This window comes from Pogona vitticeps, chromosome 10, assembly GCF_051106095.1.
Source record: "Pogona vitticeps strain Pit_001003342236 chromosome 10, PviZW2.1, whole genome shotgun sequence".
NCBI classification, from domain to species: Eukaryota; Metazoa; Chordata; class Lepidosauria; order Squamata; family Agamidae; genus Pogona; species Pogona vitticeps.
In genome coordinates, this window is record NC_135792.1 from 14,786,949 (window position 1) to 14,809,783 (window position 22,835).

Here is a 22,835-nt window from a genome sequence, read left to right on the forward strand (position 1 = left end):
GGCACTGCTGTTCTTTGGGATTGGGATGTAGACTGATCTTTTCCAATCCTCTGGCCGCTGCTGAGTTTTCCAAACTTGATGGCATATTGAGTGTAGCACCTTAACAGCATCATCTGTTAAGATTTTAAATAGTTCCACTGGAATGCCATCACCTCCACTGGCCGTGTTGTTAGACAAGCTTTCTAAGGCGCACTTGACTTCACTCTCCAGGATGTCTGGCTCAAGGTCCGTAACCACACTATCTGAGTTGTCTGGGACATCCAGATCTTTCTGGTATAATTCCTTTATGTATTCTTGCCACTTCTTCCTGATGTCTTCTGCTTCTGTAAGGTCCCTACCATTATTGTCCTTTATCGTTTCAATCTTTAAACAAAATGTTCCTTTAATATCTCTAATTTCCTTGAACAGATCTCTGGTTTCCCCCTTTCTATTATTTTCCTCTGTTTCTTTGCACTGTTCATTTAAGAAGGCCCTTTTGTCTCTCCTTGCTATTCTTTGGAAGTCTGCATTCAATTTTCTGTAACTTTCCCTATCTCCCTTGCATTTCCTTTCCCTTCTCTTCTCTGCTATTTGTAAGGCCTCGTTGGACAGCCGCTTTGTTTTCTTGCATTTCCTTTTCTTTGGGATGGTTTTGGTTGCTTTCTTATGTTACAAGACTCATTCCATAGTTCTTCAGGCACTCTGTCCACCAAATCTAGTTCCCTAAATCTGTTCTTCACTTCCACTGTGTATTCATAAGGGATTTGGCTGAGATTATACCTGACTAGCCCAGTGGTTTTTCCTCCTTTCTTCAGTTTAAGCTTGAGTTTTGCTATAAGAAGCTGATGATCAGAGCCACAATTTGCTCCAGCTCTTGTTTTTGCTGACTGTATAGAGCTTCTCCATCTAACGTGTGAAATGAGTGCAATTGTAAGGTAGTTGGAGCATTCTTTGGCACTGCCGTTCTTTCTCCTCTGCCTCTTGTGTTGTTGGAAAAGAGTGTTTGTGCTGACCAGCTTGTTCTCTTGACAAAACTCTATTAGTCTTTGCCCTGCTTGGTTTTGAACTCCAAGGCAAAACTTACCAGTTGTTCCTTTTATCTCTTGACTCCCTACTTTAGCATTCCAATCCCCTATAATGACAAGAACATCTTTCTTTGGTGTCAGTTCTAGAAGGTGTTGTAAGCCTTCATAGAATTGGTCAATTTCAGCCTCTTTAGCATGTGTGGTTGGTGCATAAACTTGGATTACTGTGATGTTAAAAGGTCTGCCCTGGATTCGTATTGAAATCATTCTATCATTTTTGAGATTATATCCCAGTACAGCTTTTACCACTCTTTTGTTGACTATGAGAGCCACTCCATTCCTTTTAGGGGATTCTTGCCCACAACAGTAGATACGATAATCATCTGAATTGAATTCCCGTCCATTTTAGTTCACTGACGCCCAGAATGTCAATGTTTATTCTCGCCATCTCCTGTTTGACGACATCCAGCTTACCAAGGTTCATAGATCTTACATTCCAGGTTCCTATGCAATATTTTTCTTTGCTGCATCGGACTTTCCTTTCACTTCCAGGCACGTCCACGGCTGAGTGTCCTTTCAGCTTTGGCCCAACCACTTCATTAGCTCTGGAGCTACTTGGACTTGTCCTCCGCTCTTCCTCAGTAGCATGTTGGACGCCTTCCCACCTGAGGGGTCCATCTTCCAATGTCATATCTTTTAGCCTTTTATTTCTGTCCATGGGGTTTTCTTGGCAAAGATACTGGAGTGGCATTGCCAATTCCTCCTCCAGGTGGATCACATTTAGTTAGAACTCTCCACTATGACCTGTCCATCTTGGGTGTCCCTGCATGGCATAGCCCATAGCTTCTCTGAATTACTCAAGCCCCTTCGCCACGACTAGGCAGCAATCCGTGAAGGTGGGTGCATATGTAATGGTTTGTGTATTTGTGGAGTGAGGAGAGTGAGCCGAGTGAGTCAGAAAGTGGAGCGTGATGGGACAAGCGGCAGGAGGAGGTAGGACGCTCTTTCTCTCATGTGCCTCTCTCTGCCTCTATACCAGATATACCATATACACTTGTGGATAAGTCAACCCAGGTTTTTAGGATACATTTTAAGATCTAAATTGCTTGACTTATACACAAGTAGACAGTATTTGTTCATTTTTTCTTTTTTAATCATTTTCCTATTCTTTTATTAATTTCAGAAATTATTCTACCCATGAGTTCTTTTAGCAAAAAAAATGTTTACAGTATTTTGTGGAATACTTAACATATGGTTTCATTGCATCTACACAAAACCCATCTTTGCCTATGTATTGGATCTGCATGACTACATTTTAAATGAAAGCATGCCAAGCAAATTGGGGAAAAAAAACAATTTAGACACTTTGCATCCAGAGAAGAAAATTGAAGGACAACGCTGAAACAAATTCTTACTCAAACATCACAGAAATTGTTGCTCTGGTGCTCAAGCTCTCCCTAAAGAGAGTAGGAGGTTCAGACAGGGAGTCACTGTGGGCACAAATCTCCCATCTTCTCTCTGAGGTAGGTCCTCTATGCCTCAGAAGTGTGTAGCATAAGCCTCATAGACAAGCCTAACCGTAAAAACAAAACTTTTGCTTACTCTTAAAGCACTTACGTAAGCATGGGCTTTGTGTTTCCTCAGAATACACAACAGCTCTGCAAGGTAGGACCTCTCTTAGTAGCCAGTTAGTGATCTATTCCAATCCACTGGATTTAAGTGTAATCTTACTCTTCAGGGGACTAGTCCTCAGTTGAGTTTATAATTATTTATTAAGAAAATAAAGATTAATAGAAAAGCAGTTATTTGTAAAAGCATGAGCATAAAAACATATCCAAAAGATTACAATAGTTAAATAAAGCTGCTATTTCTTATTAAAATAAGAAACAGTAAAAACTAAGCTAAGTAATCATTGTAGTTTCCAGGATGGGCTGTTCCCCCTCCTCCTTCTGGTTTTAAAAAGACAAACCGATTTTCCTTGCTACATTCTGTAAGCATTCTATCCCATAACACAATCCATCCAATACTTGATTCTCTTAACACATTCCATTATTCATCTTTTCTTACATCTCTAAGACCTCCTGCTTTTTACACTCAATAGCTGTAAGCCAATTAATTGCAAAGAGGTTTAACACGACTCTCCGCCCAGTATTCTCATGAAGTCCAGGTGTCTTGTCTCGCTGCCAATTAAGACAATATGCATGTTTGAGTTTCACTGAGCCTCTTCATCCTTGCCTTGTTATCACAGTTCTCTCTGTACCACTTTGAACCTAACAGTCTCCATTTTCTCTGACTACAAATCCCACTCTCCTTCTGATCATCACAGTTGCCTCATACAAATTTAATGAACTGATCACTAAAACTAGAAATGCTCACAACATTGGTGAGTCACTTATCCTGTCTTCAGTAACCATAATAATATAATGTCATGAATTTGAGTGCCAAGGAAAAAATTCAGGAAATTCCTTTGAATTACTCTACTGTTGCCAGAAGAATTGATGAGGTGGCACATGACATTGAAAAAGGATTGGTCAACTCAATCCACTCCAATAAATTCTCTTTACAATTAGATGAAACTAGTACTTTACAAGGTAATGACACTCTTCTCATGGCTTACTTATGTGAGTTTCTAAAACTGTAATGAACTGATGGAAGATACATTTTTGCCAGGAGGATTAAAATGGACACTAAAGCTCTGTCTATTTTTGAAGAAGTAAAAAGTTACTTAAGTAAGAACAATATTCCAATTGAGAATACAGTGGTGCCCTGCTTGATGATTACCTCGTTAGACGAGGAAATCGCTTAATGATGTGTTTAGATAGGGAAAATGCGCTTTACGATGATCAGTTCCCTGCCTCTGGAACTGATTTTTTGCTTTATGACGATCAGAAAACAGCTGATCATTGGGTTTCAAAATGGCCGCCCACTGTTTAAAATGGCTCCCCGCTGTGTTTAGGAAGGCTTTTTCACAACACAGGCACCAGAAAATGGCTGCCCTATGGAGGATCTTCGCTGGACGTTGAGGTATTTCACCCATTGGAACGCATTGAACCGGTTTTCAATGCATTTCAATGGGCTTTTTCATTTCGCTTGATAAGGATTTCGTTCTACAGCGATTTTGCTGGAACGGATTATCCTCGTCAAGCGAGGCACCACTTTATAATTGCTTGAGCAACTGATGGTGCTGCTTCAATGGTTTGTTGATACAGAGGATTCATTGGCCATCTAAAACGAGTTATACTTTCTGTCTTTACTATTCATTGCATCATTCACACGGAGCACCTAGAATCGAAGGACTTGGGAGGATGCCTCAATATTCACTGTAAGTTGTCCTAAAGGCCGTGAATTTCGTCAAATCCCATGCACTTCAGGATTGTCTTTTCCAGCAGCTACAGTGGGGTCTTGACTTAAAAACGGCTCGAGTTAAGAACATTTTGACTTAAGAACCGCTCTCATAGGAAAATATTGACTTGACTTACATACTTAGATTTAAGAACTAAAAAAAACCACGTGGGAGGCAGGGAAATTGCAAAATTTGAACTTTCAATTAACTGTTGGCCAGTGAAAAGGGTGCCTGTCTGCTTCCTCACTCCTCCCAGCGTTTAGAGAGTGGATTGGGAGTCTTCAGACTGCCTGGTACTGCCTGGACTGTATTTTCCCTGCCTTCCCTGAACCTTTCTTGACCTAAGAAAAAAAGAAACAAAATATCCCCCTCTAGTGGTCGAAGGCAGAATAGCAGCTTCCCATTAGTTTCTATGGACGGAAAAGAGCAAATACGGATCAAATGGTTTTCAATGCATTCCTATGGGAAATGCAGATTTGACCTGAGAACTTTTTGACTTGAGAACCGCCTTCCAATACGGATTAAGTTCTCAAGTCAAGACCCCACTGTATGTGAAGAAAATAATGAAGACTTCCAGACACTGGTGCTGCATACAAAGGTTAGGTGGCTTTCCAAGGGAAACTGCCTTCAGTGTTTTGTTACATTCTTGGACACCATAGTTTCCTTCATGTCTGAAGGACATGACCTACCAGATGGGCGGGATACAAATCAAATAAATAAAATAAAAATAAAATAAAATAAAGAGCATGGAGAAAAACTTGTAGACAGATTTTATCTGAGAGATATTTTTCAGAAACGTAATTTGTTAACCAAGACCTTACAGGGCAAAAAGAGTAACTTTGTTGATAGTAAGGAAGCCCTGTGGCGCAGTGGTTAAATCGCTGTTCTGCAGCCAAAACTGTGCTCCCGACCTGGGGTTCAATCCCAGGTAGCCGGCTGAAGGTTGACTCAACCTTCTATCCTTCCCAGGTCAATAAAATGAGTACCCAGCTCGCTGGGGGGGGGGGGGGGGTGGCAATGTGTAGCCTGCATAATTAACTTGTAAACCGCCCAGAGAGTGCTTTCTTCATTGTCCTACTTTCACATCTGTAGGTTGTAATCAGGAATACCATAGTATAAATAATCTTGCAGCTTTGCTCAGGCTATTTTTAAAAAATGCCCTCCCTTTTTTAAAAAAGAAAATCATTCCAGTGACCAAAGGAGAGGGAAAAAGGAGCATTCAGGAAAAATGCAAAGCAGGCACCTCGCGAAATTGTTCAGACCTCACCCTCAGGATTCTTTTTCAGACGCTTAGAAAGGCGCCGTTCCCACGTGCCGCCGTAGGGGGCGCAACGTGGCGGGAATAGAGGGAGGCGGCGGAGGCGGCCCTCAAGGGCCGAATGAGCTCAGAGGGAGCGTCGCGTGCCAGCTGCTTCCTCGGTCGGGCTGCCCAAGGTCAGGAGCTCATGGCGGGACTGGGAGCGCGTAGCGTCCTGGTAACTGGAGCCAACCGCGGGATCGGCTTGGAGCTGGTTCGGCAGCTCTTGAGCAGCCCCGACCCGCCCCAGCACCTCTTCGTCTGCAGCCGCCAGCCGGACGGGCAGCGCGGGCAGGTGTGTGCGTGGACCACCTATGGGGACGAGTGCGAGCGAGGGACTTACTGATAGTACTCAGCAGCAGTTCCTAGTAGTGTAACTGAAGGAGTGGGGGTGAGGTGGGCAGAAATGCTTCGGGACAGTCTTGTGTTTCTCCTACTGCCTGTTCCAATCTAGGAATTCCATTCCAGGAATTATTGGGGGGGGGGGGGTTGCTTACCCCCAGGTAATAATACGCTCTAAATGTAGCAGGGACTTTGATTTATGTGGACACTGGTAGAGTTTCTGAGGTAAGTGAGACATTTAAGGAATGATTTTTCCATTGCCAACAGTGAGTTACAGCAGGGGTTTTCAACTCAGGTCTCTCAAGTCCTGCTCTCTATATTGACCATTCAAAGGTTAGCCAGTGAGTTTCATACCTAAGTTTAATCTGGATCTCCCAAACTACATTTCAACATTAATTGCACTGTACAATAGGTTTATTTGATTCAACGGACTTTGACCAGGACTGTGCCCAGCCCATGTTGTAAAGATAAAATGGGTATGGGAAGAAAGCATACTGCTCAGAGCGCCTTAGGAAATAAAACAAAAATGTGTTAAAATAGTAGGATTCCACGGTAAAGATCCTATACGCTAGAGTAGTCTTTTCTCCCTTGAATTCCTTAGATTTTTATCATACATGGAGCAGTTGGTTCAGATCTTAATTTAGTACAATGAAACTATTAGGAAGTTAAGTGCATGCTTAGCTCTCTCCCACTGTTATGAACAGTACTTTTAAGTACTTAGCTGCCACTGGATCATGTAATCCAGTAATAATAATTTCATATTATTTTTAAAAGTTGAAAGGCAAAGATCTTTCTCTTTGGGTAAGCATTTGATAGTGGAATGGGCTCTGGTGAATGGAGGTTTTAATGGGAGATGCTCCATTTTTTCTTTGAAATTTCCATAATTATTTCGTGTTACCTTCTACTAATATATGTTTAATTGCACGTTAATATTTTAATTTAGAATCTTCTAAAAGATCATTTTAAGCCACCTTAGATCTCTTCATCAGCAGAAAGATGGAATAAATGAAATAAATAAATATGATAGTGATAAATAAGAGTAGCTTATGAAAAGCTCCTTAATATTTGAGAGCTTCTACTATGTCTCAAATGGTAGTCATTTCTTTGTTCTCCTGCTTTTATTCATGTCTTTGATTTTTCAGGAGTTGAGGACATTGATTTCTAACCACCCAAATGTTACGATGGTGAAACTGGGTATGATATCTTTCTCACACTTTGTTATGCTTCACGTTGCTCAACAGTAGACCTGAGAGCTCTTCTCTTCCTATGCTTTTGATTTGCAGTAAAATAGGAGAGCTTATTGTTGAACTGCAACTCCCAGCAGTCTTAGCCTACATAGCTGTTGGCGAGGAATGAGGGAAGTTGCCATCTAAGGGTATCTGGAGAGCCACTCATTTCTCATCCCAACTGTAAAGGAGATCATGATGCACATAAAATTGATAATGATATTTGATATTCTTCAGGAGTTTGGGTAGTGCAGATGCCATGGGTAAGAGACTGTATTAAACAGAAACGGAATATTAACCAGTGCTCAAAATGATATTGGGGGCGTTGTCCCCCATCTTTTTAACTGGATCTCCCCCACTTAGCTCTGTTAATACATTCATAGAAAATGGAGCATTAAACAGTAAATGATGCCCTATGGGATAGATTAAAAAACAATAGAAATAGTGTATCTGGATAGTGGAACAATAATGCACTTGTTACTTTCAAGTGGCACAAAATGCCCGCCGGCTGGATCATGCCACTCTTGAACAGTGCTAGGCAAGGCCTCAATGACTGAGGTATTTACTGTATTTGTGTCCAACCTAATCATACTGTTTGTGTGTTCTCTTCCATTATTAGGCACTGGTATTTAGAGTTCCTTTTTCCTCCGTATAGCTCTTGATTATAAGCAGTCTCCTTTTATGTACGTGCATATGAATGATTGATAAAGTTCTGATAGCTACCTTCAGTTGGGTGTCAGTGAAAAAAATGTGTTGAGCTTTGTAATCAGTCACTTCTCTGGTCATGTGTGTGGGGAGTGGCAATTATTTCCAGTTTTGAAGTTTTGTAAAATGGAAGAGAATTGCTTTTAGCATGTTATTTGTAGTATTGGAATATGGCTTGCTTAGACCTGAAATTAGCAAATGACCGTAGACCAGCAACCTTTTCATAGCCTCTTTGACATTATTGATTGGAGAACACCAGTGGAGAGAGCTTTTGAAGGAAAGGGTGCAACTGGAAGGAAAAAGACGTTTAGGCTGCAAGAGAACCTACAAATGATCAGGTTTGTCATATATATGGAGCAGTTCCTCTCTTTTGGCGGGAAATAATGAGGGATTCTCTTTTTGAACATCAGCGGTTTTATTGAACTTAACATTAGGTGAATCAACTATCACCCCAACCAGTTCTAATAAACTAATGTCTGACAACTGTCCGTAATGAGGAGTCAATAAATTGGTCCTTGAATCAACACGATTTATGAAGGGGCTGGTCCAAACCGTTCTCGATCGTTGGGTTTCCTCAGGGGTGCACTCCTCACTGCACAGATGGTCCCACAGGAGAGATGTCTGGCCCAGTCGCCTTCCGGAGGTGGACTGTTGAACGAGGAGTCCGGCCAGACCACCTTCTTCCAACAACCCTGCCCCCATCCAACATTCCTTTCATTCTATTATATTTAACATACTTCTTTATCCTGTCTCCCCTTTGATGTTCCCAGTATTCTAAATTGTCTTCTCCCACTGATCTTTTATATCTTCCCCTCTCTCTCTCTCTCTCTCTCTCTCTCTCTCTCCTCTACCAAACAAACCCCAATCTTTTCCTCTCTTTCCTTTTCCTCTCTTTTTGTATCTTCCTCTTCCTTCAACAGTTTGTTGTTGTCTAATACCCCTTCCACTCTCACAACTTCATCATGCACGGGTATCTTTTGTTGAGGGGACAGCTCAGTCTCCACTTTCTCACTTCTCTATATCTCTTTCACAGAAAGAGACAAGCAGGAAGACAGGTTTACACATTTTTAGGACTAGAAATCTGTAGAATCATCAAAAGGGCTGAGGCATTTTATGTATTAAGTAATTTGACAACTTATTCAGCTGGGTAAATCAGTGCATGCACTAGTGGGGCAGTATAGAAATGAAATAAGGTTGCTTATAAGAAGTACCAAATCACAACAAAAATGCAGTCATTTAAGTTAATTTTGTGGAAGCTGAAGATTTTATCTTGTGTGTGAGGAAACTGAGTGTAGCATAATTAAAAATTAAAATATAACTTCCTCCTAATTATGTAGCTAATAAAATGGTTCAGTATAAAGCAGACTGAGCTACAAGTCTCCCTCAGTAGTCCACCCCTTGTTTGTTAGTCTACCTCAACTGGTACTTATTGCCTCAGTAATTCACTCAGAGACTTTGGTAATGAGAAAGAATAAAATGTTTCCGTTTAATTACAGTTCTTCATATGTTAAAACAAACGATCTTGTGTAAAAATATTAACTTGTTACATCACTTGAGCGTAACTGGTTAACTAGCTTCATTACTGATTGACTGACTGTTAACATAGATGACCGAACATTTAGCTCTAACTGGCCACTTCTAACAGATTCCGTTGCTAACTCTGGCTTCACCCTGACTCGAAAAAAGGCAGGAAAAGGAATCTGAGGTAGAGAAAGAACTACCAGTTGCTATAGAGTTGTTTGATAGCAAACCCAGTCCAGAAAAGTCAAAACCTCTTAAAGGCATCATATTGGTTTCAATATATCCAACACTTTATAGGCCAGTTTAGAAGGAGTATCTACTTTCTCTTTCTGATTCTTTCCCTTCCTGACCATCTCATCTTTTCCTGTTTCATAGATGTTACAGATCCCACTACCATTAAGGAAGCAGCCACTTACGTTGAGGGCCATTTGAAAGGCACTGGGCTTAATGTATTGATAAACAATGCTGCCATTTTTACCGATTTATCACTGGAAGCTGCACATCCTGAAGACATGCTAAATGAGTACAAGACCAATGTGATTGGGCCACTGTTAGTAAGCCAGGTATGGTTTGGCAATATTTGATACTTTTTTAAAAAATAAGATAATTCTGGCCTTCCCCCATAAGCAACTAGTTACTGTTTAGCTTGCAAAAATAATTATCTTTTCATTATAAAACAAAGAGTTTCAATAGTTATTTTCAACAAATATGATATTGGGATAACCCATGGTAGAAAACACATCTAAATAGTGCCCATAATTTTAAAGCTAAATTTTAAAGCTTCTGCTATAGCTTTATTTATTGAACAATTATAGCTTTAACATATACCACAAAACAGTTAAGTTATTGCTTGTGCTGTTACAATTGCAGTGTAACTTGGTTTTGCTTTAGTATTGGGGGGAAAGGAATCACAATAACTTGTTATTTGCAATGTCTTGTGAGGTCTCGGTTCCAGACCTCAGATCTCTTTTGTCACTTGCAACTTATTGGCAGCATTGAATGCAGTGGGCATTGAGGGCATTGTGTGCATGGCGCACAAATTAGACTTGATAGTGTGTGATGCCATTGGCCTGGGCAGCTATGTCAAGCCTGAGTGGGAAGAAGGCACTTGGGGCACGTGGGCACTCCTGGAGCAATGCTGCCAACTGGTGGGCCACTGAAAGCTGCCTTCTGGCTGCATGCGAGGCAGTAGGAGTTGGGGCAGGAGACACATGTTCTCCTGCCAGACCCGTCAACCAGGTGGAACTCCACCTACACTGTGGTGTCCAGCCTGGTGGAGCAGAAGGCCTTTTTGGAGAACATCATGTCCTCCATGCCCATTCTGCCTAGGGAAAGGGAGGTGGGCATCAGTGCCACAGATTGGCTGATCCTCTCCCAGATGGTAGAGGTGTTCAAGCCCTTCCAAGAAACCATTGATATACTTTGTGGTTACATGGAAAGCTTGGGGCAGGTCATTCCCCTGATTCATGCCCTCGATTGGTCCCTGGAGTCTGCTCTGGCACCGGGATCCTCCCTCCTTCCATAGACCGGCGTCTTGGTGAAGAGGTCACAGGCAGATATGTGGAAGTGACTCCATCCTGCCCGCAGGGATAAAGCTTACCACCTGGCTTGCCTGTGTGATCCTCAAATCAAGGGGGGCTTGGCTTGAGGAGTGGAGAATGGAGCTCTCTGCTGAGGTCTGCAGAACATTGGGCACATGACGCATGCATGGGGACCCGGGGATGCCAGGGCCGGAATCGGAGACAGGTGAGGGTGGTTTGTAGGAACCACAGGCAGGGACTTCTGCTGGTGAGGGCCCCAACCCCTATTATTGGAACTCTGTGATGGTCTGGGTGGTTGCTTCGGAAGACAGACAGGTGGCGGAGGAGGACCCGGCAGAGACAATGGTGTAGGAGTACTATGCGGAGCCCTCCGAACCAGACCCACTCCATTTCAGCTCCCAGAAAGTGGTGATATGGCCAGAGCTGCCCACTGTGGCCATGGACCTCCTTTCAACCCCTCCCACCAGTGTCGAGAGAAAGCCCAAAGAGGTAGGGTTCCAGTGACAGTCTCTGTGCCTGCACACCTGCCCGCCTAAGTCCCCGAGGCTCAACACACCATCTCTCTGCCTGTCCGCTCACATGCCTGCCAACTTACCTCAATGACAGTGCCTGCTGGGGGCAAACTCGACATCAGTGACTCACACCTCTGTGCCTGGTGGCAAACTAAAGTACAGTATGTCTAATGCCTCTGTGCAGCTATGAAAAATAAGGATAGAATTTTCTGGGCTCCAAATGCCATGATTTCCCATTCTGAAAGTTCTGTCTAAGTTACAAACAAATAAACACGACGCATCTGGGAGAACGTGGAAGGTTTTTAAGCCTGGCTCTGCCGAAGCTTCCTGTTTTTACCTGATGCTAGCTGGGAGCATGCTTTCTGAGCTTCAGGCCTTTCCTGCATGTGCATCACATTGTATCTTAAGTACTCCCAGAATGGAGAACTGTGATACAGTAGGGCCCCTGTATCCATGGAGGATTGGTTTCAAGCACCCTCACAGATGTTGAAAATCGCAGATGATAGTCAACACGTTCTGAGGGGGCTGGAAGAGCTTAAGCCCTTGGAAGGCCATCGTGCTTGGTGGGCCTGGCGCTGGGGGCCTTGGGAAGGGTCCAGAAGAGCCTGCCGGTTCGAGAGCTAGAGCCCTGTAGGCCGTGGACGCCGTTGGAAGGAGTTGGCTGAGCCTGTGCTTAGGAATCTGAGAGACTGAGAGACTAACTGAAGCCTGTGAAATCTAATACCGCTGGCTGTGTTCTCTCTCAGGGCCTCTTGGAGAGCCAGATGGAACTGTGACTCTTTCCTATTATTTATGGCCAGAGAAGCCCAGTTTACAGCAGCAAACCCTGAAAGGTTGAATGGGGAATTCCCTTTTGACCCTATAATGCCGAGAGAGCCAGCACAGGTATCATGTCTTCAGTGGCTCTCTTCCTGTTCTCCCTCCTTGCAATGCTATATCAAGCTCTACCTCTGACTGTCTGGGTGGGGGTTGTTGCCCCCATGAATTTGAACTCATACCCAACAACCACTCTGAGGAAAATAAGACCTGCTGTTAGGGTGCTGCAAGACAGGACTAATTATATGGGGGGAGAAGCTTGGGTTTCTTTTCTCTGCTTTTTCACTATATTAATTTTGTTGCTTTTTGTCTTATTTTGTTTTACTTCGTTTATGGTTATTAGCTTGCCCCATTCTATCTTTTGTTTAATCCATTTGAAGTAAATGCATATTTTAAATTTCAATATTATTTATTTAAACTGTATAATTTGAATTTTATTGAATTTCTCTAATTTGGATATAATTATAATTGATGCCTATTGTAATTGTTTCATTGTTATTAATGTTTTTCCCAATTATTATTTGTGGGGGTTAATTATTTAGTTTGTGATTAATATTTTTATTATTTTGTTTTGTTTTGTTATTATTATTTTTGTCTTTATTGTTTATTATTTTTGATTACTTATCTTAATTATTATTAAGTTTGATACTGTTGTTTACATGTTTCATTGATGTATTGAGTTTATTGTTGTATTGTATAATTCTTTTTTCTCTTTAATTATATTAAGTTATTAGTTCTTTTTTTATTCTTCTTTCTATTTTTCCTTCTCGTCATGGATTGGAGGGCCCGCCTTCCCAGCGGGGGGCCACAAAACATCTCTGTCATCATGGGTAGAGGGCGATATGGTGTTGGCTCCTTCCCTGCTCGTGTTAGAAGAACAAGGGACAGATGTTTAAAGGCTGTTCCTTGTTCTGAGATGGAGACCAACCTCCAGTGCCGAGGTAGTCAGACCAGCCAACCCTCTACTCTACGCCTGGTGTTGTTGAACGCCAGGTCTGTATCTAACAAAACCCAGCTAATTTATGATCTTATTCTGGAGGAAGATGCAGACCTGGCCTGCATAACCAAAACATGGATTGGCGGAGAGGGGGGTCCCCCTCTAGCTCTCATCTGCCCGCCCGGTTATGCTGTCCAACACCAGGGCAGACTAGAGGGTCGGGGGGGGAGTTGCCATCGTTTATAAATCCAACCTGGAAGTAATTAGGCGCTCCTCGGTGGTAAAACCAGGTCTTGAGGCTCTCCACGTGTGGATCGGGGCCAGGGACGGTATTGGGATCTTGCTGGGTTACCGTGCTCCCCGCGACCCAGCCACTTCCCTACCGGAGCTGGTGGACTTTGTCTCCGCGGCACTGCTGGGCTCCCCGAGATTATTGGTCTTGGGGGACTTCAATGTGCATGCGGGGGCAGAGCCCGCTGGACCAGCTCTTGAGTTCTTGGAGACCATGGCCTTCTTGAACATGTCCCAACATGTCAACGGCCCTACGCACGTGGGCGGCCATACATTAGATTTGGTTTTTTCCACCAATGGGAGTGAGAGTGGACCGATGGTGACTGACCTTGAGTCGGTCCCCTTGTCATGGTCGGATCACCACCTAATAAAATGCTTCCTCAAGATGGCCCTCCCCCCTCGCAGGGAGCAGGGATCTATTGTCATGGTCCGCCCTCGAAGGCTACTGGATCCGATTGGATTCCAGGATGCCATGAGAGAGGTTACGGCTGACCTGGCTGGCGCTCCTGTCGAGGCCCTGGTTGACGGCTGGCTCACCGCCGCGACTAGTGCCATTGACACGATCGCACCTAAACGCCCTCTCCGCCGCAGAGATCGCCCGGCGCCCTGGTTTAACCAGGATCTTCGGGTGTCGAAGCGGGTCAGGAGACGGCTGGAGCGCAAACGGAGAAAGGACCCGACGGTTTTCAATCGTATAGCTGTTAAGGTCGCAACTAACCTTTACCAGTCTAAGGTAAAGGCTGCCAGTAGAACTTACCTCGCTAACCGGATAAGTGAGGCATCCAACCAGCAGGCGGAACTATTCCGTATAGTACGTGACCTATCCGGAGTTGGCCCGGGAGATAGGCCTCCCCCTAGTCTTACCCCGGACCAATTTGCAGCATTTTTAAAATCCAAAGTGGAGGCCATCCGCCGGGATCTCGCTCCTTTTTTGAATACAGTGAGTCAAGTTGGGATGTCCAGCGCTCCGTCTTGCCCGGTGTCTTTTGACTCTTTTCAGCCCGTATCGCCCGACACTGTGGCCAGGACGCTTGATCGCTGTCGTGCCACCACCTCCTCTTTGGACCCCTGCCCGGCCTGGCTAATCAAGGCAGCCAGGCCCTCAACAACGGAATGGGCTACTGTAATAATTAATGGGTCTTTCCTTGAGGGTAGATTTCCCTCTGCCCTCAAGGAAACACTCATTAGGCCCATAAGAAAGAAACCCAGTTTGGCGGCGGACGAAATTGGCAACTATAGGCCCGTCGCCAATGTTTCTTTCTTAAGCAAGGTAGTCGAGAGGGTGGTGGCCGATCAGCTCCAGGCGTTCCTGGATGAAACAGATGCCCAGGATCCATTCCAGTCGGGCTTCAGGCCGCGTCATGGGACAGAAACGGCATTGGTCACCCTGTGTGATGACTTATTGAGGGAGGCCGACAGGGGCAAAGTGTCTCTGTTGGTACTCCTCGATATCTCAGCGGCCTTTGATACCATTGACCATGGTATCCTCCTGGGGAGGCTCGCCGAGTTGGGGATAGGTGGCCGGGCCTTTGCTTGGCTCCGTTCCTTCTTGGAGGACCGTCCCCAGAGAGTACAGCTTGGGGAGAATGTTTCGGCCCCGTGGTGCCTTAATTGTGGGGTCCCACAGGGGTCGATCATCTCCCCAATGCTGTTTAATATCTACATGAGGCCGCTGGGAGGGGTCATCAGGAGGTGTGGAGCGCAGTGCCATCAATATGCGGATGACACACAGCTCTACATCTCCTTTTTTCCAACTGCAGGAGATGCCGTTCTGTCCCTTCAGCGTTGCCTGGAGGCTGTACAGGAATGGATGCAGGAGAACGGGCTGAGGCTGAACCCGGACAAGACAGAGGTACTGAGGGTGGGTGCCCCCACACCTGGGGACATGGGAAACTCCCTCATTTTTGGGGGGTGACCCTGCCCGCCAGGGATGGGGTCCGTAGCTTGGGTGTCCATCTTGACCCGGCGCTCACCATGGAGACCCAGGTGGCGTCCGTGGTCCGTTCCGCTTTTTTCCATCTCAGGCGGATAGCCCAGCTGCGGCCCTACCTTGATGTGGGGTCTCTCACCACTCTGGTGCATGCGCTTGTAGTCTCGAGATTAGACCACTGTAATGCGCTCTACGTGGGGCTACCTTTGAGATTGCTGCGGAAACTACAGGTGGTGCAGAATGCGGCGGCCAGACTACTCAGTGGGCTGAGAAGATACCAACATATCTCCCCCACTCTGGCCGCATTGCATTGGCTGCCAATCCGATTCCGCATTGATTTCAAAGTGTTAACGCTTACTTACAAAGCCCTAAACGGTTTAGGACCTCGATACTTGGCGGAACACCTTCTCCCATCTAGATCTACCCGTGTCACTCGCGCGAGCCAGGAGATAAGGCTGAGGAGCCTAACGCCGAGAGAGGCCCGAAAGGAAAAGACCAGAATCCGGGCCTTCTCGGCGGTGGCTCCTCGCCTTTGGAACAACTTGCCCCCTGAGATTCGCGCGGCTCCCTCGCTGGGCATTTTTAAGAAACAACTAAAAACATTGATGTATAGGCGGGCCTTCCCAACAGAAAACCCTTGACAATCTTTTTTCTTATTCTGTTCTTTATTATTATTATTTTTTATTTAAGTTTCTGCTGTAAAGTTTTAAAATTACATTGTTGTTTTTACTGTAAGCCGCCTAGAGTGGTCTAATATGATCAGATAGGCGGGATAGAAATAAAATAAATAAATAAATAAATAAACACTATATGTAACACTGTAAAAGGAAAAAAACAGAATTTTTTTTCATGTTGTAGTTACACAAAATGGCCACTAGAGGGACAACAAAGAATACACAGCATAGTCTCTGACTCCCTCGAGTAGCCATGAAAATGCTTTTTTCTCATTTTTTTTCCTTTCATATTTTTAATATTTTCAGGCTGCAGATAAGTGAAACTGCAGATATTGATACCATGGATATGGGAGTCCTACTGTATTTTCTGTTCAGAATTTTTTTAAAAAAAAGTCCCTAATGAAGGCTTATTTACCTATGTTACATGGACTGGGATAATAAATTAAAGTGGCAAAAGGGATTCTAAAACTTTGAACTCTGAGGTAAATGAAGAATATAATTGGAAACCATACTTTACACAATGAAGTGTACTGAATGCATTGGATGGAAGCAGATTGATTTCAGGTGAGTCTGCTCCTTCCCATGTTATTCACCTCGTGTTTTTTCTCCATCTCAGGCTTTCCTGCCTTTGTTAAAGATGGCAGCCAAAGGAGGTTCACAGAAGGGGCTCAGCTGCAGCAGGGCGGCCATTATTAATATCTCCTCTTCCATGGGCTCAGTTGAATTAGTCTCACATACTTACATTAAGCCTGCAGTTCCCTACCGATGTAGCAAGGTAGGTGCGATCTCTTATGCAGAAATGAGGTACTGTAGCTTCCAGCCTAGTGGTGTTGTCCAGTTTTACCTTGGGGAAGAGCACCTCATTTCGTTGCACCCACTTGTGAGTGCAATGACAAATAAATTTCTTATGTCTTATGTCTTATGTCTTTCTATGCTACAGTACTTGTAAGTGAGCAGATGGGGCATGCTTTCCTTTTGTAAACTGTGCGAAAACTCAAGAATCCGTCTGTCTACACTGTGAAATTTGGTGTGATTCCGCTGGTATTTAAAAGGTCCTTACAAGTGCAATCTGTTTTACCAGAATTGTTTTGCATCTCAGTGAATCATCCCCAAAAAAGGTTGTGTGCCCTAGCTCTGTGCCAGGAAGATATAGGCCAGCTCTTAATGGATCATTTTAAGTAAAAACACAGGCAGATAAAGGTTTTTCCCCGAGCTCCAAACAGTGTTTTCAGGGAACCATATAATTATATGCCAGTGTGGACAGACTCATATCAGAAGCCTGTAACTGGATGCAGTTCAAGACTGGCCCCATCAGGGGCAGCTCCCTCAGGCTGTGACCCCACCAACAAAATGTTTTCCAGTTCTCTCCCTTTGATTTCACAATTTAAATTTGCGGTCACGTGATATATGGCCATTGGCAAATCATTTACCCAGCAAGTGTGCTATCTATATATCGTTTCTCGCTTGGCCAGAGACTTCTACTTTTTTTTAATCTTTTAAAAATAATGTTGCATTGCTGCATATGTGAATGATCTTATTGTAACTTTTTTGAACTGTCACTGCATGTCCTTTTAAAATGTTTTTAATTTTTTTAAAAAAAATTCCATGGCATTTGTGTTGATGTGTCCATTAATTTCTGTCAAGCCATCTCAACAAGAAGCTCTAGGCACTTAGTGAATTGGAAGGAAATGACTCAGTGATCCAAAAACTGATTGGGACACACATCCTGAAATGGATACCACATGGCCTCAAAGTACAACAGAAATGCAATTAAAACTTGTGTAATCATAGGGGGACATTTTGCTGGTGTGACCACAGCCTAAGATGGCAGGGCTTGGGCATATTAAAAGAACATTAAAAGGGGTAGGAAACTGATTTTTTTTACTAAATTAGTGTGTGTTTTTGTTTTTACTACCAGAATGGATGGAGGTGGGGAGGGACAGGAGCAAAAGGGTTCTGACCTATGTGCCCAAATAACTTGACAGTCTGACTCTTCTAGGGCAGGAAACAGTTTGTTTAGGCCAGCTTTGCTGTAAATTCCCATAGAAGATACTCTTCATGGCAAATTTTGATTTTTCCCTGTGTAATTTATGACAGGGACCCGATTTCCAGTCTTATGGTTGATTTTTGAGAACAGAGGCAGTGTTTTTCTCTGTGGTCTCACAATCATTTTCTCTCTCCACCCCCCCACTTCTCCCCTCTTCTTCACAGGCTGCCCTTAACATGCTGACAAAATGCCAGTCTCTGAGTTACAAGGAGGATGGGATTTTGTGCAGTGCAGTTCATCCTGGGTGGGTCAAGACAGACATGGGCACCCAAGCTGTGAGTACTAAGGGGAAGATGTTGTGGTTTTTTATAGAATCATAGAAAAGTGAAGTTGGAAGGGGCCTACAAGGCCATGAAAGTCCAGCTCCCTGCTCAGTGCAGGAATACAATCAAAGCATATCTGCCAGGTGATTATCCAAGTTTTTCTTGAAATGCCTCCAGTGTTGGAGCATCACCAACTCCCAAGGTAACTGGTTCCACTGTCATACTGCTCTAACAGTTAGGATGTTTTTCCTGATATTTAACCAAAATCTAGCTTCCTTTAACTTGAGCCCATTGTTGGGTGTCCTGCACTCTGGGATGATTGAGAACAGATCTTGCCCCTTCTCTGTATGACAGCCTTTCAGATATTTGAAAAGTGCTGTCATGTCACCCCTCAGTCTTCTTTTCTCAAGGCTAAACATGCCCAATTCTTTCAACCTTTCCTCCTAAGGCTTGGTTTCAAGCCCCTGATCATCCTTGTCGCCCTCCTCTGAACTTGTTCCAGTTTGTTAGCATCCTTCTTGAAATGTGGTCTCCAGAATTGGACACAATACTCAAGGTGAGGCCTAACCAGTGCTAAATAGAGGGGGACTAGTACCTCGCAGGATTTGGAAACTATACTTCTATTAATGCAGCCTAAAAGAGCATTGGCCTTTTTTGTAGCCACATCACACTGTTGGCTCATATTTAGCTTGTGATCTTCTTGGGTATTAGCTCTTCCACCCAGTTTTGTATCATCTGCAGATATGACAAGGATTCCCTGCACTCCCTCATCCAAGTAATTAATAAAAATATTGAAGAACACCAGGCCCAGGACTGAGCCTTGGGGTACCCCACTTGTTACCTCCTCACAGTTAGAGAACGACCCATTAATCATCCCCCTCTGAGTATGATTCTGTAGGCAATTGTGTATCCACCTGACACTTGATCTATCCAGCCCACACCTAGTTAGCTTGCTAATCAAGATATCATGGGGCACTTGGTCAAAAGCTTTACTGAAGTCAAGATATACTATGTCCCTCTGTCTATCAGGGAGATGACCTGATCAAAAATGAGATCAAATTAGTTCGGCAGGATTTGTTCTTAACAAATCCGCGTTGACTTCTAGTTATTACTGCCTTGTTTTCTAGGTGCTTGCACAATGACCGCTTTACGATCTGTTCCAGAATTTTGCCTGGGATTGATGTCAAGCCTATTTTTTGTTTTGTTTGCATGGGAAGCACCCAATTATTAATAACAAAAATAGTACAGATGGTTAGACACCCCATGCTGGTATCTGCTCAGACATATTTTAAAAAAACCTTTTGTAACTAGAATGTTTATAATCCCTTGCCTGCATGGCCCCTCCATGCTATCTGGGAGGATTCTTTGAGTTCAGATCTGCTGCTTTTGCGGGCTCTCTCTGTAAGCAATCCCCCATCTCCAAGGAGATTAAGGGGAAGCCAGAGAAGGAGAGATTCCAGAAAATTAGTCAGTCCTTATGAGCTAAGACGAGCCCTAGATCTCAGCCAGGCCCTGCACTAATTTTCCTTCCTCAAGTCCATCCCCTTTGTTAAGTAAAAACAAGAAACATAGACAATCCATGAGTTTACACTCAGGCAAATCTGGGCTCTATAGGGTAGCAAATACACATGGCCAATTAGATAGGTTAGTCTGTTCAAGAAACCAATGCATGCAATTCCAAAACATTACTGCTTTATTAAGACATATGGTTCAGAAAAGAATTCAGATTATAGTAAAGCATTTCAGTTAGAAACATTTTCATATCAAGGCTAACAAATCACTCCCACCACTCCAGCTATAAAAATAAAACAAGAAACGCATTCTAAACTTGGATATGCATAAGCGTAGTCATTCTTACGTATCCTGAGACTTCACCGTCCATAGTCCAACAGGTAAGGTAAAATCCAGTTGTAATCCATTAGTCCATGTTGGCAAAAAGACTCCATTCAAAAGTTATAATCCATTTTGGGAAAAAGCACATGTCTGTCCCTTTCTCAGTCAAACTCCATCTTTTTCAACTTCTACGAACTTCCTCCTTCTTCCCAGGATGCCTCATAAGGAACACCCCCTCCTGGGTCTTGTTGTCCCGCCTAACTTTCTCATGGGAGCTTGAGTTGTTATCATGTTTTGTAGCAGAATTATTATGACTACCAGGAATGTAACTCTCTGGCTCACCTTAGCAACTAGATAACCAGAGAACGAAGCTTCTCTGAAACAGCATGTAAAATTTTCATCTTAGGACTACATATCCCATTCTCGTAACACATAAAAACACAACTCATCACACTCTCAATACCATCATCATTGTTCCTTTTGATACTTACTGTGTGGACAACATGGCAGGAGTGCTCATTCTGAGTCGATCTGATCTTTTTGCCTGCATTTGAAGTATATTTTATTCAGCCAGCAAAGCTTGTGAGTATGTTTGTAACATTTCCACTGCTATTATTTTGTCTTGCTTTTTGACTCACATGATCCTTTGGAGTCATGTTCAGATTATGTCATTGATGGTGCTTAGAACGGAGCAGAGTATGGGATGAACCTGGCTCCTTTTGCCTGTCTCGTTTTTGCATAGGTAATGACTATGACTGCAGTTTAATTTGAATATTGTATTTTTAAATACATATTTCTCCTAGCGTATGCTGCAGTGCTGTTGACAAAACAAGTGTTTACTGTATCTTGTCTGTTCAGCTCCATTACATTTGTTCTAGCCTCTTCTGCAACAACTGCACTGGCTACCAGTCAGTTTCCAAGGCCGAATTTAAACTGTGAGTTTGTTACCTATGAAGCACTATATAATTTAGACTAAATGAAGGACTGTGTCTGCCCACATGACCCTTTCAGAGGAGTCCCTCCTCTTGGTCTTCCTGCCATGACAGGCAGGTTTGATGGGGATGGAAGAGAGGGCCTTCTCAGTGGTTGCTCCAAGGTTGTGGAGTTCTCTCCCTTGAGAGCTAAGGTTAGTCCCCTGCCTTTTATGCTTCTGCTGACAGTTGAAGACCCACCTCTTCAGACAGGCTTTTAATAAGCATATCTGAGTCCCTGGGAGGTTTTTAGCTGAGTTTTAAGTCTTTTTAATAACAATGTATTTTATTATTATTATACTTTAACTGCTTTTTAAATGTGTTTTTAATTTTACTTGGTTTAACATAGTGAGCTACACAGAGCCCCCCCCCTTGAGAGAAAAGTATAATGTATAATGAGACAAAAGAAGTAAAATTTGCTAAACATTAAAAATAAGAAGGAATTTGAATCCTGATGAAAGGGGCAAGTTTAAAGCATAGCAGTAATGAGAAAGAGGAGCTGTGTGATGCACTTGAAATACAGCTTCCCAGGATAATGAAATATTTTTTGTGTGAATGATGACAATGATTTAAGTGCTTCGGTATAGTATAGAGAAGTTTGTGTCAACTCATGACAGTCTTCCATGTGGACACACCCTTATTGAGAGTTATATTCCATGTAGGTAGCATTAGGGACTGGGGGAAATGCAAAAGTCAGCTTTTTAGGTTTAACCCAGCCTGTTGTCACACTATCTATTTATAAACAGCCGCAATCATGAACCCTCTTCCTCCACTGAATTATCTTTCCTGTGATCACTCTGTTGAAAACTAAGGTTATTGAGTTTGGCTTAAGGGTTTTTATGCTAATGACTGAGTTTGCAGAATAAATTGTCCTTTGGTGAATGAAATTATCATTTTATGCAGGGAGTGGTAGATGAAATTAAAAAGCCATTGTAAACTCTGCTCTCCTGAAAACATGCTGCTACTTTTTTTCTCCTGTTTGTCTTTTTTGCAGGCTGATCTGACGGTAGATGACAGTGTGCGAGGGATCCTCAGTGTGCTTTCCAAACTTGACGATAGGCACAGTGGCATTCTTGTAAACTGGAAGGGTGAAAAGCTGCCTTGGTGAAGATGTGATGTATTTAAGGGGTCTTTAACGAATGCTGGCAGACCAAAATGGCAGCACTGCTCCAACACCCAAATTACTTCAGTGTGGCAGTTTCTCATGCTATTAATAAACCTCTCATAATTGGGATACGTCAGTTCTCCTTTATAACCCAATGGTAGCACATAGCGGCACTCACAAAATCTATCTGGGGCACCATGACAATTTTCATTCTGGTAATTTGGGACATTGCTACTCGATGGAGCGCCTCTCCCTGAGAACAACTATCTGTGTCACTCGCATCTCTTAGGCTTTGATGCTGTGAGTGATCATGCTGAAGGAGGCCAGAAAGTGCGCAGCTAGGAACTGACCTTTCTCTGGTGGCCACCTCTCTGTCAAATGCTCTACTTATAGAATCATAAAATCATTGTAGGGTTGGAAGGGACCTTGGAGGTCTTCCAGTCCAAGGCAGGAGACCTTGTACCATCCCAGACAGAT

General features: G+C 43.4%; 1 protein-coding gene across 3 annotated transcripts; it reads left to right on the plus strand.

Annotated features, from left to right (window-relative positions):
- The first annotated feature begins 5,677 nt into the window (after positions 1-5,677).
- LOC110088860 (C-signal) lies at positions 5,678-22,487 on the plus strand. Of its 3 annotated transcripts, none has more exons than XM_078380377.1 (6): positions 5,678-5,939; positions 7,129-7,180; positions 9,814-10,001; positions 16,756-16,914; positions 18,499-18,651; positions 22,248-22,432. In XM_078380377.1, the coding sequence occupies exons 1-5, from the start codon at positions 5,727-5,729 to the stop codon at positions 18,613-18,615; spliced, it is 729 nt and encodes a 242-aa protein (XP_078236503.1). In that variant the 5' UTR covers positions 5,678-5,726; the 3' UTR covers positions 18,616-18,651; positions 22,248-22,432. The 3 variants fall into 3 exon arrangements, with proteins under 3 accessions (XP_078236503.1, XP_078236504.1, XP_020667117.2); XM_078380378.1 differs by having other exon boundaries at positions 18,499-18,592; XM_020811458.3 differs by lacking the exon at positions 18,499-18,651 and adding an exon at positions 18,351-18,461 and having other exon boundaries at positions 5,681-5,939; positions 22,248-22,487.
- Positions 22,488-22,835: the final 348 nt, after the last annotated feature.

Excerpts from the sequence above, each read along its gene's own strand:
- LOC110088860 (XM_020811458.3), top strand. The coding sequence starts at position 5,727 with ATGAGCTCAGAGGGAGCGTCGCGTGCCAGCTGCTTCCTCGGTCGGGCT. Across the intron at positions 10,002-16,755 it reads GGCCACTGTTAGTAAGCCAG|GCTTTCCTGCCTTTGTTAAA; the intron begins GTATGGTTTGGC and ends TCTCCATCTCAG. Across the intron at positions 16,915-18,350 it reads TTCCCTACCGATGTAGCAAG|GCTGCCCTTAACATGCTGAC; the intron begins GTAGGTGCGATC and ends TCTTCTTCACAG.